The 26,538-nt window shown below is 37.9% G+C and overlaps 1 protein-coding gene across 1 annotated transcript in view; it reads right to left on the bottom strand.

The window, feature by feature from the left end:
- Positions 1-231: 231 nt before the first annotated feature.
- LOC124872285 (ankyrin-1-like) overlaps positions 232-26,538 on the bottom strand; it is a 58,275-nt gene continuing 31,968 nt past the window's right edge. The window contains exons 31-39 of the mRNA XM_047372094.1: positions 24,648-24,722; positions 24,297-24,428; positions 22,173-22,331; positions 21,608-21,679; positions 5,970-6,624; positions 5,743-5,878; positions 5,201-5,272; positions 4,114-4,208; positions 232-1,827 (exon numbers count right to left, since the gene is read on the bottom strand). Coding sequence (XP_047228050.1) covers positions 4,140-4,208; positions 5,201-5,272; positions 5,743-5,878; positions 5,970-6,624; positions 21,608-21,679; positions 22,173-22,331; positions 24,297-24,428; positions 24,648-24,722 — 1,370 coding nt within the window. The 3' untranslated portion in view covers positions 232-1,827; positions 4,114-4,139. The remainder of the gene's footprint in view (positions 1,828-4,113; positions 4,209-5,200; positions 5,273-5,742; positions 5,879-5,969; positions 6,625-21,607; positions 21,680-22,172; positions 22,332-24,296; positions 24,429-24,647; positions 24,723-26,538) is intronic.

Below are 26,538 nucleotides of genomic sequence, written 5' to 3'. Positions count from 1 at the left end.
ACAACTTTCCTAAATATACAGCCAGAGCTGCAATGGATCAAAGGATATTAATCTGATAAAATGGCCAAGTCAAAGTCCAGACTGCAAACGAGAATATAAATATATAAATAAGAATTTAAGACTTTAAAATTAATGCTCTCCATCCAATCTAACCGAGCCTGAGCTGTTTTGCAAAGACAAATTGGCAAAAAAAATCAGTCTATATATGTGCAAAGCTGCAAATGCATGCCACACCTTTCAGATTTTTATTTGTAAAAAAACGTTTTGACCACATAAACGTTTTCTTCTACTTCACAATTATGCAATAGTTTGTGCTTCACCATAGTTCCACATAAAATTCCAATAAAATACATTCAAATGAGTTGTTCTAACAAGAAACAATGTGAGGGAGTTCACAGGATATTAATACTTTTGTAAGTCACATGTACAGAAAGTTCACGAGTCTGGGGTCAGTGATAACTGGACAGTCACAGTGCTACCTCTCTGTCCACGCTTTACATTTACAACATTACTCATGAATTCTCCAAAAATCCCCTTATAAGCCAAATGCTCCACGTTTTCTTCATTCTATTTCTTTTGTGTTGAATGGATAAATACAAATTTGACAGTGAGGTGCTGTAGCTGACCCAAATAGATAAAAAAAGATGGAGCACAAACATTTTAGATGGATAGAAGAGACCTGTGATTTTTACTGCATATAGGCGAGGGCTACTAATAAATATGTTGGCTCAAAATGAGATATGCTACAGAGAAAAATTAGGAAATGACAAAAAAGCAAATAAGGAAGGAAAACGTCATGATATTCATCGTAGAGCTGCTGTGCAATGCCGTCAAGCAACCAACTCTATTCCAAGGAAAACATTCCGATGTCTTTAAAACATATTACCCCTGAAAACACGAGGGAATTAAAGAGATTCAGTTCTCTACCGAAGTAAAAGTGAAGAACCAAAGCAGACAGGTACCAAAAGGGAAGCGAGTTTGTCTAAGAATAAATCTAAATAAAAACATTGACACACGCAGACAGAAACTCACAAGCAGGAAAGAGCCAGCGCCTTTCCCTTAACAGAGGTCGAGCACGGTGTGACATCACAGAGAAAACAAGCCAATTGGGAGGCGAGGCTCAATGCTGAGCTTGAAGCAAGGAAACACATGCCGCAGAGCAATTTAAACACACACACGCACGCACATGTCCACAGAGCATAGAGTGCATATATCACATTAAGAATAAGAGGAAAAAGGGTCCGGTGACAGAAGCATTGGTAGGCTCAGCAGAGGCTTTGCTGCATACACAGCCATCCTTTGACGGGCTTGTTTTTTTTTGGCTGCAGTGTCATTGGACTCAGCTTGCACAAACCGCTCCAGTTACGTGGCATGAGGTCCTTTAAAAAGGCCTGTGATCCATGCCCGGGCCGGCCTTTGTACCTTTAGTTTTTACTCCTTCAGTTTGTAGATAATGACAGTTCAAAAGGTCAAAGGGCATGCACCAGCAGTTATCATGCAATTACAGTTCACAGGAAGCACTTTGTTGCTTTTTTTTTTCATAGTTGTTTTACGAACATTTATAGACTTTTTTGTATAAAAATGAATCATCATGCCTCTGTTTAGTTATATTTTTCTTTACAAATGATATAAAACTACAAGTTCAATTCCTCTTTATGTTCTTGACGTCTTATGTTTTGTGGTGCTTCGTGATCACAGGTTGAGGATGTTTCTGGTTGTCTGTGCGTATTTTCTAGATTCCTCTGCTCTCCTTCTTCTTGTTATTCATTTCCCTCTTCGGTCTGGTCGTGTTTTTGTGCTGGGTGTTTTGGCTGTGGGTTTCCGGTCCTGAAAAACAAGAGAAACGGAATTGATGTGCATACAAAATTATTTTGGGCTTCTAAAAATGTTTAATAAAAGGGTAGACAATGATATAATCAAGTATCCAGAAAAGGTTGGGAAGTTGTGTAAAATGCATGTTAAAAGACAGGATGTCATGATTTGCAAACACTGAAACACTGAAAACAGGACAAAAAGGACAACTTTTCAGAAGCATTTGCTAAATTTGGATTCAGCAATGCATTTCAAAATTGAAAATTCTGAACAAAATCATTGACAAATACAGGTGTACTTGCCAGCAGGTGACGGTAGTGCCCTCCAGATATGAACCAGAACATCAGGATGAAGATTTTTGCTACAAGGCTATTGCATTGTACTCTGCATAGAAGAATGTTAGCTGCCAGCACTGCTAGTATGTTTCCAGGAGGAAGTCAAAAACAAAAACACAGCAGTCTCTTTCACAAGGTGCCTACAATCTTTCCATTTGTGAGTCTTTTCCTGACTCAGATTTCCACATACTTAGAGTTGTTTTATAACAGTCTGGATATTTGAATACAAAGCATTTAAATCCAAGTTGGACTGGTAAAGTAATATTTCACTTTTTTGGTATCTAAACTAATTTAGATCAGGTCTGTTTTACTTATATATTTTTTACTCCCATAAATCATGATGGGATTATTTTACAGATTCACTGGGGCACACATTCATACATCAATATACAGATCAGTAGGCAACTTGAGGTTAAGTGCCTTGCCCAGGGGCACATTGACATATGGCAGGAGGAAGCTGGAATCGAACCCACAACCTTCTGATTGCAAGATGACTACTCTTCCTATTGAGCCACAGTCACCAGCAATGAAAAAAAAGGCAGGGACACTGAACATTTATGATGGGTCAAATCAAGAAGGAAGATACATATTTTAAATATAAATTATTCTAATAAGACTTTAGTTTTTCAGAAATTCTGCTTTTTATCTAGTTGGTGATGCAGTAAAGAATCAATTGTAAACCGGGCTTTAAAAGTTTTCCTCTGGACATCTTTCACAAATTTTTATTCCTGTCATTTTCAGTCCAGTTCCTGATTATTTTCAGAGGTTTTCTTTTCATTTTTAACTGAAATGTAAACAATAAAGCCATTTGAGCATTCAGGCTGCTAAAAATAAGGAATGGACCTGTGTTTAGTCTAAACAATAAGCAACTTAGAAAATAACTGATTGCAGTTTGGTTCTTCTCAAAAGCAACTTTTTAAAGTTACTTTGTAAGAGCAAACATAAAACCACATTTTTTCAATTTACTTAAGTTTAATTAAACAAAACAAAAAAAAGCACAGTTTAGCGGATAGAATATATGATATTAGGACCAATAAGGTCATTCCCAGAGAGTCATGTGTTAAAAACAACTCACCCAAGAATGATCCAAGGATCCTCTGCCGTGTCTTTGCTGAATTCTGTTTCTATAGACCTTTTCTTGCTTACTTTCTCAGTTTTATAAAGCATACCCTGAACCCCCTATTCCTACAAAAAAAAACTTTGAAACTGTTAAATTGCCTGGAGAATCACTCAGAAATCACTTTGAAAGATTACACATTTTTGGTTTGGCTTGGGAATAAGACATTACAGATGATTTTAACACCTTTTTACTGTGGTTTATACTAACATTTAAATGAGAAAGCAAAGACTTTTTCTTACAGTATGTGATATCTTTAGTTTCCTCTTTATTTCCGAAAGCTGGTATGATTGATGGTGACCCGTCATAGCAGTTAAAATCCTACTGTCTCTGATTTCTGAAGCATGTTCCAGAAATGAAAACGAAATTAAATTTAAAATAAAAAGGACCTTTCTTTTTTAAATTAATCTGTCTTTGTATATTATCAGTTTAGCATAGAGTTTAAGGGTTTATTCACACCAGGAGGGTCCTTTGTCCGCTTGTTTGGTTCGGACACAAAAACTGACTTTATTTTTTTCGTTTGGTGCTGTTTGCTTGTAAGTTTTGCATTGTAATTTTTCAAGTGAACCATAACTTGTAAACAAAGCCATGCAGGTAATGACCAAACATGGCAGAATACACCCTAAATTCTTCAAATCATTGCACCCTGTCCCGTAGTTTGTGCATTTTACACAACCACCAACCTTTTTTATTCAAACAGGATTTTAAAAGTAGGGTTCTTACTTAGAGCAACAGTAAAAACAAAGTTAGCGTAAGAAACTTTTAGGCTCTGTCAGACTCATAAAGGTCACCACAAAGGGTTTTCTCCAAGCACTGGGATGCACAAGTGCTTGTTTCATTGTCCCGTACCTGAAGGACCGGGCAGTATGTGAATTTCAGTGTTTAACTCTCCGTAGACTGGTGCGCTGCAATGACTGAGCACCCTTTCTTACATCCACCCCCACCTGGAGCAAGGAGGGCAGGAGGAGGGAAGGAGACAACACTTGGAGCAGTTAAATGCTGAAACCAGAGCAGGAAACTAACTATGGCTCACATGTTCAGGGTCTCTAAGTGCTTTACGTTTAGCAGTCAGGCAATCAAATCAGGCACTGAATGAACCCATTTTGACATTTTTGTTCTATATGTTGAGATTTTTCGGATTTGAATGATTCATAGTTGAGTCATAGTTGGTTTTTTAAAATCTGTTTAAGTGGACGAAATTCTTTAAACCAACATTTTCCTGCATGGTGGCTACTACTTATGATCTTCTTTGTTATTCATTCCATGTGGCTGATCTACAATAAAAAGATGTAGGTTCAGATTTGCAACGTTTGTGTGTAGGCATGGGCCAGTATGAGATTTAATGGCAATATAACCTTGAGGAAAATCTCCATACTTTTACTGCATTGTAGTTAAAAAAAATCTCTTACACAGTCAAATTTATTCTATTTTATAACACAATAATTTTATTGTTACTACTGATTCTAATTCATTTTGCACAGCTAGTGAATGCTATTCCGGCATTTATCCTATTTCTCTATTGAAGGAGATCCTGAAATGTATAGAAAATCTCAGAAGTGAAGTGAACTGAATTGCTGAGAAATGTTTGAGCACATAAGTACACACTAAGGGTAATGAAGCAGTTTCCTGTATATTTCTGAAAGAAGAAATAGAAAAAATACTTTGTTTTTTTATCAGAAAAAAGTAAAGGGTGCATCTTCCCAACATTTACTGGCTATTTAATACAGATCTGGCAACGTATCACCTGAAAAGCATTGCTGTCCAAATGCAGTATTTGTTTCACATTTGTAAAACTGATTTATAAACCCAAATGCCATTTTTTTTTATCAACAAGTTTACTATGTAGAATGAAAACAATAACATGCATGAAACTGACGTATGGCCCATGCCTATTTATGTGTGACTCATGGAAAATGTTAAAAGAACGCTGTCTTACTTTTCTAGAGAGCGCAATTTCACGTTCTTCAACAAATTTTGCTTCAGCCGAATACTCATCCTTCTGTTCTTTCTGAAAAACAGAAAAAAGTATAAAATACAGTCAAACTATGAATAATTGGCAATTTTGAATGCTTCAGAGGTTTTCTGGACCCTGAGATATCAATGTAGCAATGTTTGTCTTTTGAAAAATTCATTCTAGTTTTGGTCTTTGAATCTATAAAAATGACCAATCATCAGTTTTGATGATTGTTGAGCAGTTTAAAAAGATTAAAAGTACTGATGATTGTGATTTGAAAATATAAATGGCTGGATTTAAATTTGATCATTGAAAGAAAGTTAACAAGATGAAGGTGTTTTCCCTCTCCAGACGCAGGAAGCGGCAGGTGGTCGGCATTGCAACCTGACCTGGCCTCGCCTCTGCTCCTGCTCCCAAGGTTGTTGGCCCGTCTCCTGATGAGAGAAGCCCCGCCCCTTGTCAAAAGGCTACATGCCCTTCAGGAGGTGCCCCCGCAGAACAGGAAAGTAACTTGTATCACACACCAGAGTCAGTAGGGCCTGCTGGGCTGCGTGTAAGCCTGGCACGCTTCCGTCATGTCCTGATGATACCGAGCCCACCCAGCCTTGCAGGGAGTCCTTGTCTGGTAAATATGGCTGAAATGCTCCTCCTCCCACCATCCTGCAAAGCGGAATGAAGCAGACCTTGATATTAGCTGAGAAACTATGAGCTATTAATGAGTTCAGACTGCGTACCCTTAAAGATGACATACCGGTTGTCCCCGTTGTGTTCTGGTGGCTGACTCAGCCCAGTTGGCTCACCATGCTGGGCATACACCCGTTGGCCTGCAACAAGAGAAATGCCTTCCACTAAACCAAGCCCTGCACCACCAGCTCCTCCTTTAGTTCCTCCTCCCATTGCCACACCATCCCCTCTCCTTGCGTCTGACCTCTGACCTCCCAGTTGCCCGTTCAGATTGACCTTGGGAACAGCGCCACTGGCCCTCAACCTGTCCCATTCTGCCAGTGCACTTGTTGGCTCTTGTGGCACCTCCTCCTCCTCAACCTCACCCCCCCCCTCCTCCTCCTCCTCCTCCTCCAGCTCCATGATGGAACCGCTGGCCCCACTGGCTCCACTGCTTGGGCGTCCCAAGCTGCACGGTAAAGAGAGCGTGGCGCCCTCTGAGTCATCTGCTCGACTGCTACCATCTAGTGACGAGTCCTCAATTGTGACCAGTGAGGGGCTGACCCCTGCTGGCCACACCTGAACATCCGACATCTCCATTAATGTGTCTTCCTCCGTGGTGGCAATGGGCGCACACTCCAGGCTTGAAACTTCCTGCCAGTATGGCTCCACACCCAATGGAGAGTGCAAGCTGTACTGCATAGAGGCCGGGGACACAAGCTCCTCCTGCACCAGCCCATAACCTGGAAGGAAGACAGGGGCGAGACAAGAGAAAGACTAACACCAAGCAGGCACAGCCATGGGGAAGGTGGGGAGGATACATGTCGACTGTTTCTCTAACCTATTCAAGAAACAGTGGAGCTCAGCCATGTCCCAATGCACAAGCAGAGACTCTAAATTACAAGAATTTGGACTGATTAGTAAATTATACATTTTGTAAAGCTCTGCATTTCATTAAAGGGGACATATCATGCAAAATCCACTTTTTTGCCCCTAAATACATTTTGTTGTGTACTTGAAGTCTGTAGGAGTTCAGTTCAGTTCGGTTTTCCCTATCATCTATTACGTTTTTCAACAGTCAGTGTTCGACTGTTGGGTGTGTTAATAGTTCATTACACCGTCCCCCGGCATCAGAACCTCTTCAGAGTGCCTTTATTTTTCATGGAAATGTACCCACACCAGTGGGGAAATTCCTTTTCCTCTCACTTCAAGGAAGAGTGCCTTCATCAACCTCTGCCAGCATCAAGAAGGATTTGAGGGTCGGTTCCTTCTGTCTATGGAAACAACGGACACAGCAAAGGGGTAAGCTACAAATAAGCTGAAAGGACAACAAACTTTATTTTAGAAACAAATTTATTGTGTACTGACTTGACGTCATGGCCATTGTTTTGATAGTAGTAGCATCGTGCCTTCTGCTTATGTTAGTGCTGTGTGCTACTAGGGGACATAACCTTTCTGCCTGTTTATTATTATTACATTAACAGTTTTGCATTGTTTTTGGAGTTTCTGTCTTGTTTCTGCGGCGCTAGATAATTGTATCTGTTATCAATCTAGAAAAATGGCCGAACGGATTAGAGTGGAGCGTTCCTTGACCTTGAGGGGGGAAGGGTGTGAAGTGCATCAGTAGCATTTAAAGAGACCGTGCAAAAATTTTTTGCTCTCAGACGAACCTCAGAACAGGGGTAAAAAAAAAGGTCCTTTGGAGCTATAAAAAAAAGGAATTTACACCAGAGCTATCTCTGTAGTTATGCTGCTATAGGCTTAGGCTGCTGGAGGACATAATGACCACTTTCTCCCTCTTCGCTACATTCTCACACTACTCTCAAATGTTGCATTATTTGCTGTTATTTCATCTTTTAACTTTATGTTCTCTCTCTTTTCTCTTCCTAGAAGCTACACCTGGCCTGACTCTGTGTCTACCTGTGACATTTCTGGAGGGGGGCACCGTCCAAGCTTCTGCTGCCAACAACTTAATGCTCACCCTCTACCGATGATCCACATGGCCCTGTCTTTCAGTGTTTAACCCTTTCTCTCTCTCCTAAACATGGCTACTGACTGAACTTATACTGTGACTAACTATATGTGCTTTCTTTCAGACTCTAAGCTTGAAAACTGACTCAGTTAATCTGTTCTTTCTTTCTAGATGAAACAACTAAAGGAGCTACATCCATTAACATTTACTTTTCCTTCCCATAGAAAGTACTCCTGGATTAGTGCCTCTGTGTTCCATTTCTGTCTCTCCTCTGTTCTCTCAAACCCCCAGTCGGTCGTGGCAGATGGCCGCTCACACTGAGCCTGGTTCTGCTGGAGGTTTCTTCCTGTTAAAAGGGAGTTTTTCCTCTCCACTGTCGCTACATGCATGCTCAGTATGAGGGATTGCTGCAAAGTCAACGCCAGTGACTGTCCACTGTCTCTACATGCTCATCTGGGAGGAGTGAATGCTACAAATCTCTGACTCGATGCAATCTGCTGGGTTTCCTTAGATAGAAAAACTTTTTATCCAATTTGAATAAATAACTGAATCTGACTGCACTGTTCAATGGTTAGGATTAATTGGAATGTATGTACCTGACTTTTGTGAAGTGCCTTCAGACGACATGTGTTGTGAATTTGCGCTATATAAATAAAACTGACCTGAATTGAATATAGACCACAACTGTATGACTTAAGTGTAAAAAGGAAGGATTTAAAAGCATGATTTGTCCCCTTTAAAACAGGAAAACAACAGGAGGTTTGAAAACCTAAGTGATTTAGAATTTTGGGATGGAGACAATTTTCAAGAGTTCTCATATATGTGTTAAAGTTTGATGATTATATTTTCAGCAGATAACATGAAGTCTGAATAAAGTACAGCAAAGTTGTTCTGTTTTCCTCTTCTGAGCTTTCAGCCACGCTCATGGAACATGGTGAATATGGAACAGCTGGTGGCCTTTTGTTAATATTTGAGTTAGGGATCTACATTCTCTGGGAAACACACAGAGACTGCTATTTTATAAATGCTAGCAGTGCTAACCATGGTAAACACTACTTTAAGCTCCTAAAGAAAGTTTAAAATGTCAATTCCAGAAGCATTTGGTCTTTGTTAGTAATAGTAATAATTGTAGGATTTTAATGGAAAATCCTGTTTTTCAGACAGCTTTAAATAAATAAATTAACCCAAGTTTAAGAACCCTCAGTTCAGGTGACTGCTACTGTTAGTTTTACATTGCATTACTTTTGTACTAGATACTTCCTTTAGTCAGATATGCTTGGACCTGTTTTTGCATTACATTATTGTCAAATATGGTAATTGTTGCAGACCACAAACTAACATTCAAATAACTGTGTAGTTGTTACGGCCCCAGGCCTGTACTGCCTCCATCCTCTTGTGGTCGTCTTTCGTTTTTCTGTACTACCTTTCCATGTGGGAAGTTTCCTCCTATTATAGTACATTCCATTTGTACGTAATCATCTAGGTGATAACTTGGAGGTCGACATCTGAGATATCACCTAGGCAATTACGTCACTCCGACTTTCCAATTCCCGTTTTAAAGGTAAATGGAATGCAGCATTACTACGTGTTCAGTTGCTGATTGGCTGCCTCCCCGGCGGGGCGTCTGTAGATGATTGGCTGGAGGACACTTGGACAACACAGCCCACCCAGCAACTGCAGCCTGTAAAAGGAGGCCAGATGAATGAGAGGGAGACTTAAAAGCCAACCTAACCCTTCAGGCAGGCCTCCTGTGCTTCATGTGCTGTTATGGTATTGCTTGCTATGCCGAGCTTTCTGTTTTCTAAGGTTGTCTTGGCTTTGTTTCAGGGATTTTGCGAATTTTATAGCCGAGATATTCTGTTAAGGAAGACCTTGTTCTTCTGGTTTGAGCTACAGGTTTTGGTTTCTGCTCTCTTTGTGATTTTTAACTTTTGTCTTCCATTAGTGTCGGTTTACTCTCATGAAGAGATGCTTTATTTGTGTTTAGTTGATTTTGGAGGAGAACTTTAATTATTGCGGTATTTTGTTTTATTGCTTGCCAGGACAAAATATTAATGCAAATTTGACTGCTATTCACATTTTTTTAAAAGCATCTGCATGAACCTTTATGAAATATTTTGAATTGGACTTGTTTTAGCATGGCAGAGATCCACTTTACTCCCAGTACCTTTCTAATTAGCTGTTAGTTGGAGAGATAATCTCTCTTCAAAAGAGCAAATGCTAACAATTACAGGTAATACAGGGGTTGGACAATGAAACTGAAACACCTGTCATTTTAGTGTGGGAGGTTTCATGGCTAAATTGGACCAGCCTGGTAGCCAGTCTTCATTGATTGCACATTGCACCAGTAAGAGCAGAGTGTGAAGGTTCAATTAGCAGGGTAAGAGCACAGTTTTGCTCAAAATATTGAAATGCACACAACATTATGGGTGACATACCAGAGTTCAAAAGAGGACAAATTGTTGGTGCACGTCTTGCTGGCGCATCTGTGACCAAGACAGCAAGTCTTTGTGATGTATCAAGAGCCACGGTATCCAGGGTAATGTCAGCATACCACCAAGAAGGACAAACCACATCCAACAGGATTAACTGTGGATGCAAGAGGAAGCTGTCTGAAAGGGATGTTCGGGTGCTAACCCGGATTGTATCCAAAAAACATAAAACCACGGCTGCCCAAATCACGTCAGAATTAAATGTGCACCTCAACTCTCCTGTTTCCACCAGAACTGTCTGTCGGGAGCTCCACAGGGTCAATATACACGGCCGGGCTGCTATAGCCAAACCTTTGGTCACTCATGCCAATGCCAAACGTCGGTTTCAATGGTCAATGTGAAACATGTATTGTTCTCTGATGAGTCCACATTTACGGTTTTCCCCACATCCGGGAGAGTTACGGTGTGGAGAAGCCCCAAAGAAGCGTACCACCCAGACTGTTGCATGCCCAGAGTGAAGCATGGGGGTGGATCAGTGATGGTTTGGGCTGCCATATCATGACATTCCCTTGGCCCAATACTTGTGCTAGATGGGTGCATTACTGCCAAGGACTACTGAACCATTCTTGAGGACCATGTGCATCCAGTGGTTCAAACATTGTATCCTGAAGGTGGTGCCGTGTATCAGGATGACAATGCACCAATACACATAGCAAGACTGGTGAAAGATTGGTTTGATGAACATGAAAGTGAAGTTGAACATCTCCCATGGCCTGCACAGTCACCAGATCTAAATATTATTGAGCCACTTTGGGGTGTTTTGGAGGAGCGAGTCAGGAAACCTTTTCCTCCACCAGTATCACGTAGTGACCTGGCCACTATCCTGCAAGAAGAATGGCTTAAAATCCCTCTGACCACTGTGCAGGACGTATATGTCATTCCCAAGATGAATTAACGCTGTATTGGCCGCAAAAGGAGGCCCTACACCATACTAATAAATTATTGTGGTCTAAAACCAGGTGTTTCAGTTTCATTGTCCAACCCCTGTATATTCCAGTGCTCATAACCTTTTGAAGGATACCCACCTAAAAACAAAATAAACGACAAGTTTAAAGATGAACAAATTCACTGCAGCCCTTAAAGTGTTGTTGCCTTTCTTTCAGAAAAAAAAACAGCCATTCAGATTTAGCTTCAAATTATTACTAATGTCTACAGTTAGGATGTCATTAACCTATTAAAATATTTACCTGTCCAAGTAATGGAAGGACAAATCAAGAACAACTTGGTTCAAACATCCTGTTATCTGAGTTTGATTTTAATGGTTAAAAACATCAGTTGATGCAGAGCCAACAATTTCAACTCTGATAATCAATAAACTCCTGCTATCATGTTATTTTTTATACCCTTGGATAGAAAAAATAAATGCTTTGCCTAATTAAAGAAAGTAAGTTAGTCTGATGCCAAGAATTCAGTCCAGGTCTTTGTCATTGGGACACAGCAATATGTGCAAGGTGTGAGGGGATACAATAAGAGCTTCGTGGATCATCCGTTGCTTGTGAGATGAATGATACAGGGCTCTTGTTTGGTACCGAGTAAAGAAAGTGAATCTCCAGAACATAAACTGTACCAGAGAAGAAAAAAAAGGCAAAGTGAATATATTTACATGTTGAATATGGGGTTGGCACGATATGTATAAAAATTAAAACCAAGAATATCTGTTTCTGCAGAACTTTTATTTTTGCCCCAATTAAGACCTTTTCTTTCATACAAATGAGAAAATACTTGGCAAAACAGATTGGGGGGATTGCCATCTCAGCAATATCATTACTATAATGTAAAGCACTAACCAAACTTGCTGTGAAAACTTATCGTTCCAACCCATGTCATAAGTTCCTGAGTGGGACTCAGCAATAGACTTTGCTAAGGAAAATGCAAGCTACTGTTGCTCTTGCATTCTCCTTTATTACAGCTGCAATTTAAAAACATGCATTCAAATAAAAGTCCCTCTACACCCACACACACACACACACACACACAAATATACATACTCACATCAAACAAAGTTAACAGATCTAAAACTGATTTTTATTTAGCGAAACTGTGGAGAGGTTATGAGTAGTTAGTATTTTACCTCCAGATGATAATTCCTTTAAGTAGATCCTGCTCAAAGCTGCATGGTAACTTAAGTAAAAACAATTTGGGGCCCTACTTACAGTTAAAATAGGAGCAGAACAAAATGCCAGCTTTAATGTGTACTTTGGTCTGAGCAAGTATTTAAATGAAAAATAAAATGGTGAGGAAAATGAATGAAAAGCATTCACTTACATAATATTTTTATTTTTGCAGTGCTTTGCTTTTGTAATAGTTGTTATACAACACAACTAATATGGTCTTGATGGAAACAATCTTAGACTAATGCAAATATCCATCATTGCAATGCTCACAGCGGTTTAGAGATTTGTAGAAAAGCATATGAATAAAATGCTATTATATTTTTGAGAGTAGAGTTGTTTTAGAGGAGAAAATACCTTTTTACCTGTCACTGTCTGAATAACTGAAGAACAGTATGAATGTTTGTCTGTGCTTAATCTGAGGTCATTGAAAGTATAAGATACTAACCACAAAAAAACTTCCTCACAGAACCCTGCTCTAAAAAATCCAAGCTACTGCTTGCAAGAAATTGACTGAGCTTTTACTGTAACTAATTATATGTGCTCTCTTTCAGACTGTATCCTTGAAAACTGGCTCAGAGTTTATCTGTTCTTTCTTTCTAGATGAAACGACTAAAGGAGCTACATCCATTAACATTTTATTTTCCTTCCCATAGAAAGTACTCCTGGATCAGTGCTTCTTTGTTCTCTTTGTGTCTCTGCTCTGTTCTCTCAAACCCCCAGTCGGTTGTGGCAGAGCCTGGTTCTGCTGGAGGTTTCTTCCTGTTAAAAGGGAGTTTTTCCTCTCTACTGTCGCTACATGCATGCTCAGTATGAGGGATTACTGCAAAGTCAATGCCAGTGACTGTCCACTGTCTCTACATGCTCATCCAGGAGTGAATGCTGCAAGTCACTGACTGGATGCAATCTACTGGGTTTCCTTAGATAGAAAAACGTTTTATCCAATTTGAATAAATAACTGAATCTGACTGCACTGTTCAATGGTTAGGATTAATTGGAATGTATGTACCTGACTGTTGTGAAATGCCTTCAGACGACATGTGTTGTGAATTGGTGCTATATAAATGAACTGAATTAAATTGAATTGCTTTGAGCCTATAAGACAATGACTGTTTTTTGTTTTTTGTGGTTGAAATTATATCCCAATTACACCATTCAACTTTTTATCATTAATTCCAGTGTGACCTATAATTAGTTTACATCACTAAAGTTTCCATTTACTTTTTTTAGGACAGTACATGGGAGACACAAAAACAAACCCAATCAAACACACAATTGTACCGATATAACTTATTTAGTGGTAACTTTAAACAAGTAAGGGGCATACATAAATATTTTTCTAATGAAAATGCATTCTGATTCTCATTTGAATCTATATAAAAAAAAAATGTAAGATTTTTATTTTAGGAATTTGCTTAAGGGGAAATAAAATAAATACATTTAAAATTTCTGGGAATGGAATTGTAATTTCTTTATTTTCTATCACTGAAATAAAAACATGGAAAATGTGAGAGGTTTGTATTTGGGATTTTGCTGTTTAAAAATATTAAATTGTTACATTAGTGAAAGTCAAAAAACAAAAGCAGCCAGGAGAAACATTCATGCAGATACATCACAACTAGAAAAGTGCAGAGAACTGTGACGCTGTAACTCTAAAGGGATAGCAGAAGCTTTAGGTTCAACTTAACGTTTAAAAACGTTTATTAATGAATGTAAGTTAAACATTTTTCATGTCCTCGTTCATACCTGGCCTCACTTTAAGCCTCCGTGTTGGTTTGGCTGGAAAACTGGCGTTAGCATACTAACTGAATTTCACTACAATCTTAATTTTCAAAATTTTGTTTAGAAATTTTGATAGCAACATATCTTTTACGTTATCGGTTAAAAGGAATGCAAATGAGTTCAGAAGATACTTTTTTTTACATGATTTTGTCAGTGATGAACTGAGAAAGCTAATTCTCAGTTTAAGTGAACACAGTAGTTTTACTGAGGCTGATACATAGCTGTTAAATTCTAATGTGATGGATGTGCTAAAACCAGATGACAACCTTGTTATTTTCTAAAGGTTGCCAAACTTGACACGTTCAACCAACATGCTACCAAGTACTGCAGTGTTGACTGTAAAAAAGAGGATTTCAGTGTTTTGCTGTATTCCACAGAACTGGAATTCAGCAAACCTACAGCTCAGAATTTTGTGTCTGGTTGAGTTACTACTAATGTATAAAGAAGTACCCATCATGGCCTGGTAATGGAGGCGTGAACACTTTGGCATGAAGTAGCCTCAGGCTTTCCAGCTTAATAAAATGTTTTGCACAGATGACATATGTTATTACAGTGACAATCTATTATATAACCAACACTTTACGGCACCCGTGGTAAAAATGTGAAAAAGGCTATGAAGAAATTACTCTTTTCTTGCAAGAGCTTAATAGCACATTGACAGATTAAAAAAATACAACCTATAATTTTAATACATTTATTCAGTTGGGGAAAAAAAATGTTTTTAGAAAATAATTGTTTCTCACAATGAGACCACTGTCATAATGATTGGTACACTTAACAGTTCACTAAAATAAGTGTAACTGTAGGATTCTTTTCATTTATACTTTGGTTTCAAGTTGATTACAATATTTAATTAGTAAACATGACATCCCAGTTCCCTGAGGTTTAATATGGTGGGTCATAGATGGCCATTTCTCTTGCCCAGTTTTCAAAATGGGAAAGACACGATTCATAGCTTAGCTATAATAACATAATGAGAATTAAACTGGAAATGTGACAAACAATGCTGGACAAGGACCCTCTTCCATTTTGCCACCACACTCAGGGAAGATGATGAGAAGGGAGCTGAAAAAAATCTGTAAATTTCAGTGTTGTACATCTCCAACAAATAGTAGCATTTTGGGTCACCAAGGTTCCATAAAAAACTGACTCATCTAAATGCCAGCTAAATATGTGGAAGCCATGTCAGGAAAAAGCCTCTTCATGTCCCACCTTTACAAACTAAACAAAAAATGTGGGGTATGTTACTGGCACCGTTTGTTTTAGTCAGATGGGACTAAGAATTAGTTTTGTGGGTGGTCTAGCACAAAACATAGGATGAATATACAGAGAAGACCCTCATGCTCACTGTTAAGCATGGTGAGGGATCCCAGATGCTGTGTGTGTTTCTGTGTGTGTGTGTGGAATAGAAACAGGCCAACAGCATACTGGGCCATTCTTCACAGTGAGCATGATGGAGGATCCAGGTTGCTGTGGGCCCGTTTCTCTTCCAAATGCCATAGAAACCTGCTTATAGTTCAGAGCCACATTATTTCTTTGAGAAAGCAAGACATTGTAAATACAGATTTGGTGGCCTTTCCAGAAAATTTAAACTGCATCATTATTAGGTCTTTGAGTTATGTAAAAATGTGGCCAAATTTACACAGAAATGATTCAGCAGACACAAAATCAACTTTTTGCCAATGCAACCTCAGTTCCAGATCCTGTAGAAAGCTTGTGGGGTGTCCTGAAAACAAGAGCACAAGGTAAGAGATAAGCCTGAAATGGTCACAGATATGACTAGGAGAGGACTAGATGCTGTCCTATAGACAAAACCTGGTTGCACAAAGCATTAAGATCAGTACCAGTGAAGCACCTGTGATTTTGTTTGAAGCAGTTATTTTCATGGTATTTTTTCCCAGGCTGAATGACTTTTTTCTACATTTTTCAGTGTGACACTTAGCTACTCCAGTACACATTTTTACCAGGGGTGCCGATAAGTGTATAATTCTCATGATGTTGGTGGAATACTTCTTTATGGTGCATGTTATTCCCAAAATGTATGGACCTATAAACCAAAGTGTGTGGTCTGTGTGTGTGTGTTTCTGGGATGGAACAGGGCCAGGATGGTCAGAGGTGGCATCAGAATGACGGTGAACAAGAAGGAATGGGTCAGAATGGCAGTTTGAATGAGTTTAACTGAGTCAGGATTTGTCCTTCATTTTTACTTTTGCTGTTAAAAACATACACACAAATACATTATCACAAACAAGTGTCCGAGGCACAACACGTGGTGAAGCACATATTAGCTCTACTGAGACTGAAAAGCACTAAAAACAAACTAAAGAGGACAACACGCTTCACAGCACACTGTTGAAACAATGTTTAAAAACACACGCAGAAACAAAGAACTACACTCATATCCTTTTATATGTGATGTTCAAATATCTCTTTGGCTCACAGATTTGGCTCACAAATTTTGGGGAAATTAATCCTAAACATCCAAATCATACACAAACACATCCACTCACCAGTACCCCTGCCAGCAGATAATGTTTAGCAATGCTGAGTCCTTCAGAATTGGGCAAAACTTTGTGTTAAGTATATGGAAAAGTGTAAAGACTTGACTAACCCACAGTGGTTTCTTTTAAAACCCTAATGACAATGTTATGACTCATGACTTTGCCCATGTATGTTGCCACAGCATTGTTCTTTGAACATTATTTGCAATGCAGAAGTCAATGTGTCACACAATATTGTTAAAACGACAGCATTTACTGCACAGTAAATGAAAAGAAACAAATGTTCTGGGTTAATTTAGCATAAAAAACAAGATTAAAATACACCCACTGAACAAAGAAAACTTTGTACACAGTGAAGATTAATTCAAACACTGAAAGCATGCCATGCACCACACACTGATGTTAAGAACAAAAACGAAAGTTTCACACAATTTATTTCATTCTGGGAAATCCTCACTCACACACATACAGATCTGGTCAGAAATTTATATACACTCATCATCAGCTTCAATGATATAATAATTTTTGATAATTTTAAGGATTTCCTTAAACCTTTCTTCATTTGGGCTGGACTGGTGTTAAAACATACAACTTTAATGATTCTTAAAAAAAATGAAGTGAATTCAAAAGTTGGAACTTATTAAATTTTCTCTATTCCAGACTTGGTCAAAATTATAAATACAGGCTCAAATATATACAAAACACTTTAATAATTTTTGATATAGATGTATAATATCTGGAGCCTAATGTTAGTGTGCTATAGGCATTTCGAAACCAGTTATGATGTGTGAGGTCATCTTCCTGTTGGACCACCCAGTTGTAATTGTATAAGGACTGAGATGCAACCAACACAAAAAGTAGCCTTAAGGCTTGACGGAAATTTGAAACTGCTGACACAAACCAGCTATTTACTGTTTGGAGAAACTTTTTATGTAAGCATTCAACAAAAATAGCAACTCAAGATTTGTGTTTTACTTTTTGTAAACTGGGTAGCTTCAATGAATTTGAATATTATTCAAAAGTTAATTTATTTCAGTAACTCAATTGAAAAAACTTTAAAAACTTTAAAGATTATTTACACACATACTGATGTTTTCAACACTTTGTTTCTGCTAATTATGATTTTCTGCCAAGACATGAAATTTGAGATCAAAATATTACATCAGACCAATAAAAAAGAAATGTGGACTTTAAAAGATAAATAAAATGTTTAATACCTACTTAAATGTTATTAATTTCAAAAGGTACCTTTATGCAGACAAATGAGTCTTAGTGGAATGCATATTGTAATTTATTGGATATGACTTACCATTTTGTATATTTACCTTTTAAACTGTATGACCTGAATCAAATGTTTTGGCTTTCCTCAAGCTTAACACAGTTTGCTGGAATTTTGGTACATTTCTCCTAAAAGAACTGCTGTGTCATGTTCGCCTTGCTTGCACACACCTTTTCAGCGCTGCCCACAGATTTTCTTTGGGACTGAGATCAGGGTTTTTAATGGTTACTCCAAAGTGTTGACTTTGTTGTCCTTAAACCACTTCATAGGTAATTTCATGTCATGTTGTGATTGAGGAAGTAGACTGGTGCAGAGCATAGTAGAAGCAACATTTATTAAAAAAATTAATTTACAATGTGATCGTGGGCTGAACAGGTCAACTTCTGCTTAAGGTCCTTATCCACTTGGAAGACCCATTTGTCCTTAAGCTTTAACTTCCCAACTGAATCTTTTTCAGCCCAGGTCGGTACAGGACTTGTTTCACTGTGAATAATGACACTCTTCCCAGCTGCAGCAAACATCTTCACAAGATCTTTTGCTTTTGTCCTAGGATTGATACCCACATTTCACATCAAAACATGTCCATCTCCGGGGTGCAGAACACATTTCCTTCCTGAAAGGTATGATAGGTGGACATTTCGATGATGTTTATACTTGCATATAAATGTTTAAGTAGATAAATGCACCTCATGAAATCTTGAAATCGTACCCAAGGATAAACCAGATTTGTGGATGTCCACTATTCTCTTCCTCATATCTTACCTAATGGATTTTCATAAAGAATTGTTTATTGTGTTTCACATGCTGCCTCAAAATACATTCACGTGTGCCTCCATTTAACTCAAATGTTGTGAATTAAGCTATCAGAATCTTACAAAGCCATTATCTGGGCGTTTGTTTTAAGACAGAGTATTAGTAGTGTGTGTAAACCTCTGACATTGAAGAAAGTAATAAAACAGATCTCATTATTCTTTCATTCAGCAAAAAGAAATAATTTTGGTAATAATAAAGTTTTGTCTGGTTTAATGTCAGAACGTGAGGGGAAACAAAATGACAATTTTTTCTTTATATACAGTGTATGGAAATATCTAGTTTGAACTGAATGTATTTGAGCCAGAATGTATCTTTTTTAACCCTTTGTGGCTTAGAAACAACACACAATACCTTCGAACTTTTACACCCAATTCTTGTTTCTAGAACTCGCTGAAGTTGTATTTTAGATCATTAGCTAATGATTCTAAAAGGTTTAAAAATATATTTAAAACCCAAAAATTAACATGAAGCTCATGCCATTTATAAGTGTATGTAAACTTCTGACAAGATCCAAATTACTTTAAGTAGACAAGGTAAGAATGCATTTGAAATAATCACCTCATAGTTAATCTAGCAGATTTTTAAAATATGTGCTGTGTAAACAAGACTCAGAATCTCCTTGACTGTTTCTAAACAAATTCATCTGTTAATAGCTGAGGGCCAGGTCTGAAACATAAAGCTCACTTTCATGCTGACACCAGCTCACACTCGAGTACGGTAACAGCAAAGCATGCAGCATGCTCGTGCACAAACAGTAGTACACACACTGAGCTGTGGATTTAAAGAGGAGGAGAGGTCCCCACTCGACTGAACGAGGGAGGAGCACAGGGGAAACAAGATGACAAGAGAAGAGGAAGCCCAGAGGTCAACATGAGGTTCTTATGAGGTCAGAGGTCGGACAGGTAGAGCTGTGAGGAAGAAGAGCAGGAGAAGGGAGGAGGAGGTAAAGGAGGAGGAGCAGGGCGGCTGGGCAGCTGGTATGTTGTGTCACAGGTTCAGAGAAAAAGAAAGAAGTCGGACAGAACCCTGAGGAAAAGAGATAATACCAACATCATCTGCAGTAAGATGTGTGGAATGTTGTCTTTTTCTCAGGTAAAAAGTAAAAAAGATAAAGATAGACAGAGGGGAAAGACAGAAACAAGGAATGAAGGCCCAGAGCACATTTTCATTTTGTTCTAGAGCCAGTTTTGACTCTTGTATCCATCCCAGACATACACACAAAAATATGTGTGCACACACACATTTCTATGTGCACACATACGCAACCAGTCCCACATGTAATCCAAACACCCAAAGTAAATGAAGGGAACTACTTATAAAGTGCATTGAGAAAGTTTTCATACACTTTGAACTTTTTTAAAGGTTTTCAAATAAAAATCACAAAACTTCAGTATATATAATTGGAAAGTTGTGTGACAGACCAACACAAAGAAATGAAAAATAGTGATCAGGAATTAAAACGATACGTGTTTTAAATAATTTCTTAAATAAAAATCTCAAAATGGGTTATGTGCATTTGTATTCCACCTTTTGCGGTATCTCGTCACCAAATCTACACATCTAGACAATGAACATTTTGACATTTTGTTTTCAGTTTGGGAGCATTTATGTATAGAAAAGTATTTCCAGGAATTATCCACTGATTTTAGGTCTGAATTTTACCTAGACCATTAAAACACATACATTTAAGTATGCTTTGATTCAAAACATTTTATTGTGGCTCCTGATGTGTGTTTAGTGCTATCATCCTGAACCTCCACCCCAGTCACTAGTCTCTTGCAGCCTTTAAACAGGTTTTTTGCTGGACTGACTGGATTTAGCTCAATTCATCCTCCAGTCAACCGCTTGTCTTTTATAAAATATTCCATGTACTTGACATATACAAGCTGTACCCTTTGAACCAATAGGAAAATTCAACTGCAGTAGCCACCGTTCAACTCAAAGAGGGTAGCACTAAAACGTTTTTTGGCCAAATATTGCCGAATTGAACAAGTTTACATGAAAATGTAAAAAAATGCACAGTAATATAAATATAGCACTCATAAGGCCCAATTTCTACAGCTTATCTGCAAAAAATGTTGATATGGGGTTTAGTTCTACTTTAAATATTTGGATATTGATTTATAACCTAATCCTGCTTTAAACATCTCCACAACTTACACAGAGTTGGACTTATTTACTAGTTTTGTGATTTAAAAAAATAATGGGTTGCAATGGACTTAATCTAGGATTTACCCAAGTAAAGGGGGGCTAAATATAAATAAATGCAGGCCACATTTTCAGATATTTATTTGCAAATTGATTGAATAAAATGTAAATCTTTTTTTCCCACATCCCAATTATGCACTAATTTGTGTTGGTCTATCACATAAAACCCAATAACAAACACCGAAGTTTGTGGTTGTGATGTGACAAAATAGTTTAAGGGATAGGAATACTTTCACAATACTTTGCATGTGTCAGGTTTCGACTTTTATGGCGGTGTAGCCTTAAAATCCAAAATATAAAAAGGGAGCTGTAATGGTTTTCCTAGATGAGTAGGAACATTTTAATTCATATCTAAATTATGAGGTGTGATCAAGTGTAACTTAAAAAAAGATGACTGGTGCCCGGTGAGAAATGCACAGAGCCGGTGTTAGTGCATGCTGATAAAAGCCAGTTTTATGGTGGAAGAATGACACCATTCCTCAGATCTCAAAAACAGTGTCTGAGACTCATCATCATCATTATCAAGAGCAGCAAACCACCATGCAGCCCCAGTTTCTGATCAACTTACCCCTTCTGAAAAACGGGGGTCTAATAACTCTGGGCTTGTGCACTAGGCGTGATGGCCTTGTGTCCGTGATCTCTTGTGGGGCAACAGAAACAAGGCACAACGGCTGTTACCCACACTCTAAGGAAGCAGGCAAGGTTTCACAGATGGGGGGAAACGGCAGGGCACCCTCTGGTGCTCAAACACAGTAAATATTCAAATAAATTAGCAAGCAGACGTTTAAAAATTGATTTTTTTGGCTAGATGCCTGTTTCCCTAGAGTGACACATTTTTAATTCCTCACTTTAAGTAGTTACGTTTTATTTTTTTGTCAGCATTGCTTGAAATATTGTCAAAATTGTAACTTCAGAACACATAAAACAACAAAAGACCTCTATTTTCCCCTGTAAAACTCATACCCATGAAGAAGTAATTTTGTAATTCGTACACAATCTTTAAGGCAATCAGGGGGAAATAAGTTTAAATTATAAAACAAGACTATTGCTACCCTAATGTAGAAGGGTAACACTTAGCTAATACATAAATATATTTATCCTAAATTTGGATATATTGTGTTTGTGTTTCTTACCATTAATGACACGGGGGGACAGCAATGTAGAGTCTCTGTCAACCAGACGACAGGCACCCTCTTCTGAAGACCCAGGCCCCTGCTGTGGGGCCTGACCCTCTAGAGAAGATACCATGTCTGCTCGGTCAATGTTCTTTAGAGCAGTGTACAGGCTCTCCACTGAGCAGCAGACACACACAAGTAAAAGACAAAGAGAGAAACAACGGAAGAATGCAAGAAAGATGAAAAATGAGAATCTGTCTTTCATGGAGATAATTTAGACATTCCCAGATGCAGGAGTTTCAATGGTGGCACCTAATAAGTGTACTAACCTGCTATTGTACATTACAACTGCACAGATGATTGTCTTTTAGATCTAGTTGAGAAGAATATTTTTGGGCCTTTATTGTGAAAATGCCTCTTGTTTATTTGATTTATTTTCCAATAGTTCTTTTATCTGATCATATTGTTGCTTTATTGCAGTTTTCAGGTTTAGTTACTATTGATTTCATACTATGAGAAGCAATTTTATGCTTAACTTTGGTGCACTATATAACAGTGCCACAGCTAACAATAGTTCTATCTGCATCTCTAATTATAAAAAAAATATGATTTTTGTTGCTACTTAAATTTGGGGTCTCAACAAATATTCTAGTTTAAAATCCCAGACCTTTCCAGTGACTCATTTCTTTGACTTTTGTCAGTTTCTAAAACATTCTGGAAATGTGTGTCCAACACGCTTTCAGTTGTGTTCATGATCTGAATGTTACACAAATCATTAAACAACAAAATGCTGAAGTGGACTTCAGATTCATCAGTGTGGTAAAGGGCTACATTACTGCTTTTTGGATTCTGGACAAATTTAGAACAGTTTTATTTTAAAATATATAACATTTATTTTAACAAGTAGCGTAGCTTGGCAAGTATTTAAGTCTTCAAATTACAATTTATATAAACTTGTTTTTGGCTGTATACTGGAATGTCCACACTATGCATCAACAGGCATTAATGGGAAACATATGCCAATGTGGTTGTATTATAAAAAGAAGCACTTTGAGGCAAATATGCAACAGTAGTTTACAATGGGTTAAAACCAAGTACAGGTCAAATCTCTTATTTAAAAGGGGTTTCAGGCCAAATAAGCAGATAATATCTAAAAAAAATATATTTGTCTTCAGACATTAAGATTTTTTTCTTTTAGGCAATAAAAAAGGCATAAAGTCTAGAAATATTTTGGATACTTTTTTTCCCCATAGTTATCCAGACTGCATGGGAACCCTGTAAGTGGTTGCATTCTTCAGCTATCACAAGGTTGGCTGCAGTACCATCAGCTCTGCCCATTTCCTCCATTAATACAAAGATGTCTCTGTAGCAGTCTTCCAATTGCCTTAGACATCCTTTCTGTCAGGTTTCTTTAAAATCTTATATTTTTGTGCTGAAATATAATGCTGCTATTGACATTTGCCTTATCACAAAGATTATGAATTACCTAGTAGTTTTCAGGATTTTTATAACGATTGCACTGATAGAAAACAGACAAAGTACAAAGAAATGATGCCAGTTGACCAACAAAAGTTAATTTGTTCAGTCAGACTAATATAGGGTCATTTACTTAAATGTAGCTCCATGCATTTTTAGTCTCTGTTCCTTAAGTAAGATTGGGACTCATATACACTTGTGATTGTATTCAAATTATTTAAATAAACCCGCTGCAAAACTTTCAAACCATGTACTTTTACAATACTTATCAATTAAACCTTGTACGTTTTTTTTAAATCTCTGTAGAGACTGTGCATAATAGTGATTTTCTTGTTATTTTATAAGAAGCTTCCTTGTTCCTTTGCCTGTTTTAGAGCATATTGGAGGGCTGCACCATGAAGTTGTACCATTACAGAACCAAACAGCTGAATTCAAATACCAAAAAAGTTTCAGAATCAAGTTTTCTTACAAGAAACATTTTGGCTTTTGTCATCATACAATAGTTACTTTTTATACAGATCTTTTTGTTGTTTTGTTTGCTATGTTTGTTGACATCTACAGACTTTTCTCTGTTTCAAAAATTGTATTTAATCCCCTACAGATGGGCTCTATGAATTTAGCAACTGCTGATATAAGAACAGTTTCAGAAGGATGCATTAGACTCACTTTTGGCCCTTTTTCCCTCTCTGCTGAGCCACAGGTTGAGCAGGGCGGAGCTCTGGTCCAACAGGGAGTTTGGATTTTCTACACGGATCCTGTTGATGTCATCAACACTAAACTGAAGCTCTCGTGCCAGCTCTAACAAGAGGAGACACAAAAGCATTCAAAAAGAAAAAGGAAATAAAATAAGCTAGATATCTACACCAGTAAATAGAGATATTATGATCACTTACAGATGAGGTAAATTAAATATTTTATTTTATGAAAAAGTCAAGACTAAGTCAGAGCAACCAGAAATAGCCATCTTCTGGTTTGTTCACATTTGGTTAATGTCTGTACATATCTGAAGGAACTAACCTGCCCAGCTCAAACCCAGCTGATCAGATATAATGTTGATTTTGATCTCAGTCCTCTCCATGGCATTCACTGAAGCTAAAGAGATAATAGGAGCAGTTTAGAACCCCCCCAAAACATGGAAAGATGGAGTCAAAAACACCAGATTTGTGAACAGTTAATAAAATCAGAAGATTCTAATCAGGGATGTCTCAATTCCAGGATTTATTTAATTGACTGTTGTCAGACTCCCTGTATCTTCTGTATCTTCCTGGTTTGTGCATTAATTTCTAAAAATCACCAATTTTCATGTGCCACATTGTTGCACATGTAAATCTCTGTCATGCACATATCAGAACATACACGTTATGTTGTTGAATCACAAACCTGTTTTTTCCCAATATTGCAAATGTTTTCACCCTTCACAATAGTGTTCACAGTGAATTTCAAAACTGTCAAGACTGAGTTCTTTATTTCAGATGAATCCTTAGCAATGTAAAGCTGTGCACAATTTAACTAAGCGGTTGTCTAAACATTAACCTGCTGCCTCAATTTCTTTACAATTAATTGAAAAAATTGCTTTCAAACTGATTCTTAACTCAATTTAAATATAGCACAAGAAATAGATAGCAATTTAGGCATTTAGTATGCAAATTACTAAAATCTGGCATAAGTGGGCATTACTCCAGCCTCTAAATGCTGGCAAAGTGTTTCCAATAAAATCCTTTATATGCATCAATCAGTATTAATAGAAAACATACACTAAGTTGGCGGTGTGGGGGTTTGAGGTGAATCTGTGACAGTCTCCCTGGGTTTAAAGCTTTCCTGGACAAGTTAACATCACGTTTTAACATCATTTTCAGTTTGACCTGCAGAAACTCCAGTTTAAATAAAATATTTGTCACTGTCAAAAAAACAGACAGGACAGACTGCAGCATTCAGAATGTCCTTGGAGAGTGAGTAAAGTGCTATGCAATCACAATACTAATGTTAATCTAATACTGATGAAACATAGTGTGTTAATTGTTGACAAGGTTTTACTGGAACTATCTTATCAGTAAATGTCTCTTTTGAAATTTCCCTGATCTGTATCATTGGCCAAAAAAACAATCCTGACCGGGACATCCCTGAATTAAAACATTTGCTTTTTTTTATTAAGTTGAATAGAGTATAGCCATGTAAGAAGTCATACGGTTACAGTCCATCATGTGTGACCTAAAAAGATTTCAAACCGAGCCGAGTTTCTGTTAAGATTTAATGATAAAACTTACCTTTTCGCTCTGTTGAGATAAATAAGCACTACCCACAACATTGTTTTATCCACGTAATCGCCAAGGTTAGGACTCAGTGTGGGCATGAGACGTTACACTTTGGGATTCATTAAGATGTTAGTCCCATTAAGCATGGTAGCATTCCGTAACCATTACAGAGGGACCAAGGTGCAATATAGCAGCGCTGTGTATGTGATAGACAGAAGAAACCTTTTCTCCTTCCTCATGTATCAGGTAACAACAATTTTTTACCAACTTTAACAGTCATCGTAACTCATCTACCAAAAACTAGTGTAAAGGCTTCCTCTGTCTAGCTCCACTGGGAGGTCCTGCTCATTCTCAGTGCTAATAAGCTAATAGTATCTACTGCCATGCCATTGGATGTCCCAGTGGAGACACCAGCGCCATGCTTAACCAATCACAGAAGTCATTGTTCGAACGTCCAAGACACTTAGGAAAGAAAAAGACAGACTTTCCAGGTGCCACGTTCCAGACTGCTGCTTTTCTCTCGGCCGCACATTCAATGTGCTTTCCTTTAACTGCACTGCCACAAACTCTGGGACATACTGTACAGCAGTTCATTGCATCCAAGGCTTAGTCTTTGTGCCATGCGTGCACATGAGACAAATAGGGGTAGAGAGGGC

Source organism: Girardinichthys multiradiatus, chromosome 8, assembly GCF_021462225.1.
Source record: "Girardinichthys multiradiatus isolate DD_20200921_A chromosome 8, DD_fGirMul_XY1, whole genome shotgun sequence".
In the NCBI taxonomy this organism is placed as follows: domain Eukaryota; kingdom Metazoa; phylum Chordata; class Actinopteri; order Cyprinodontiformes; family Goodeidae; genus Girardinichthys; species Girardinichthys multiradiatus.
This window is presented reverse-complemented; position numbering and strand designations above follow the sequence as displayed.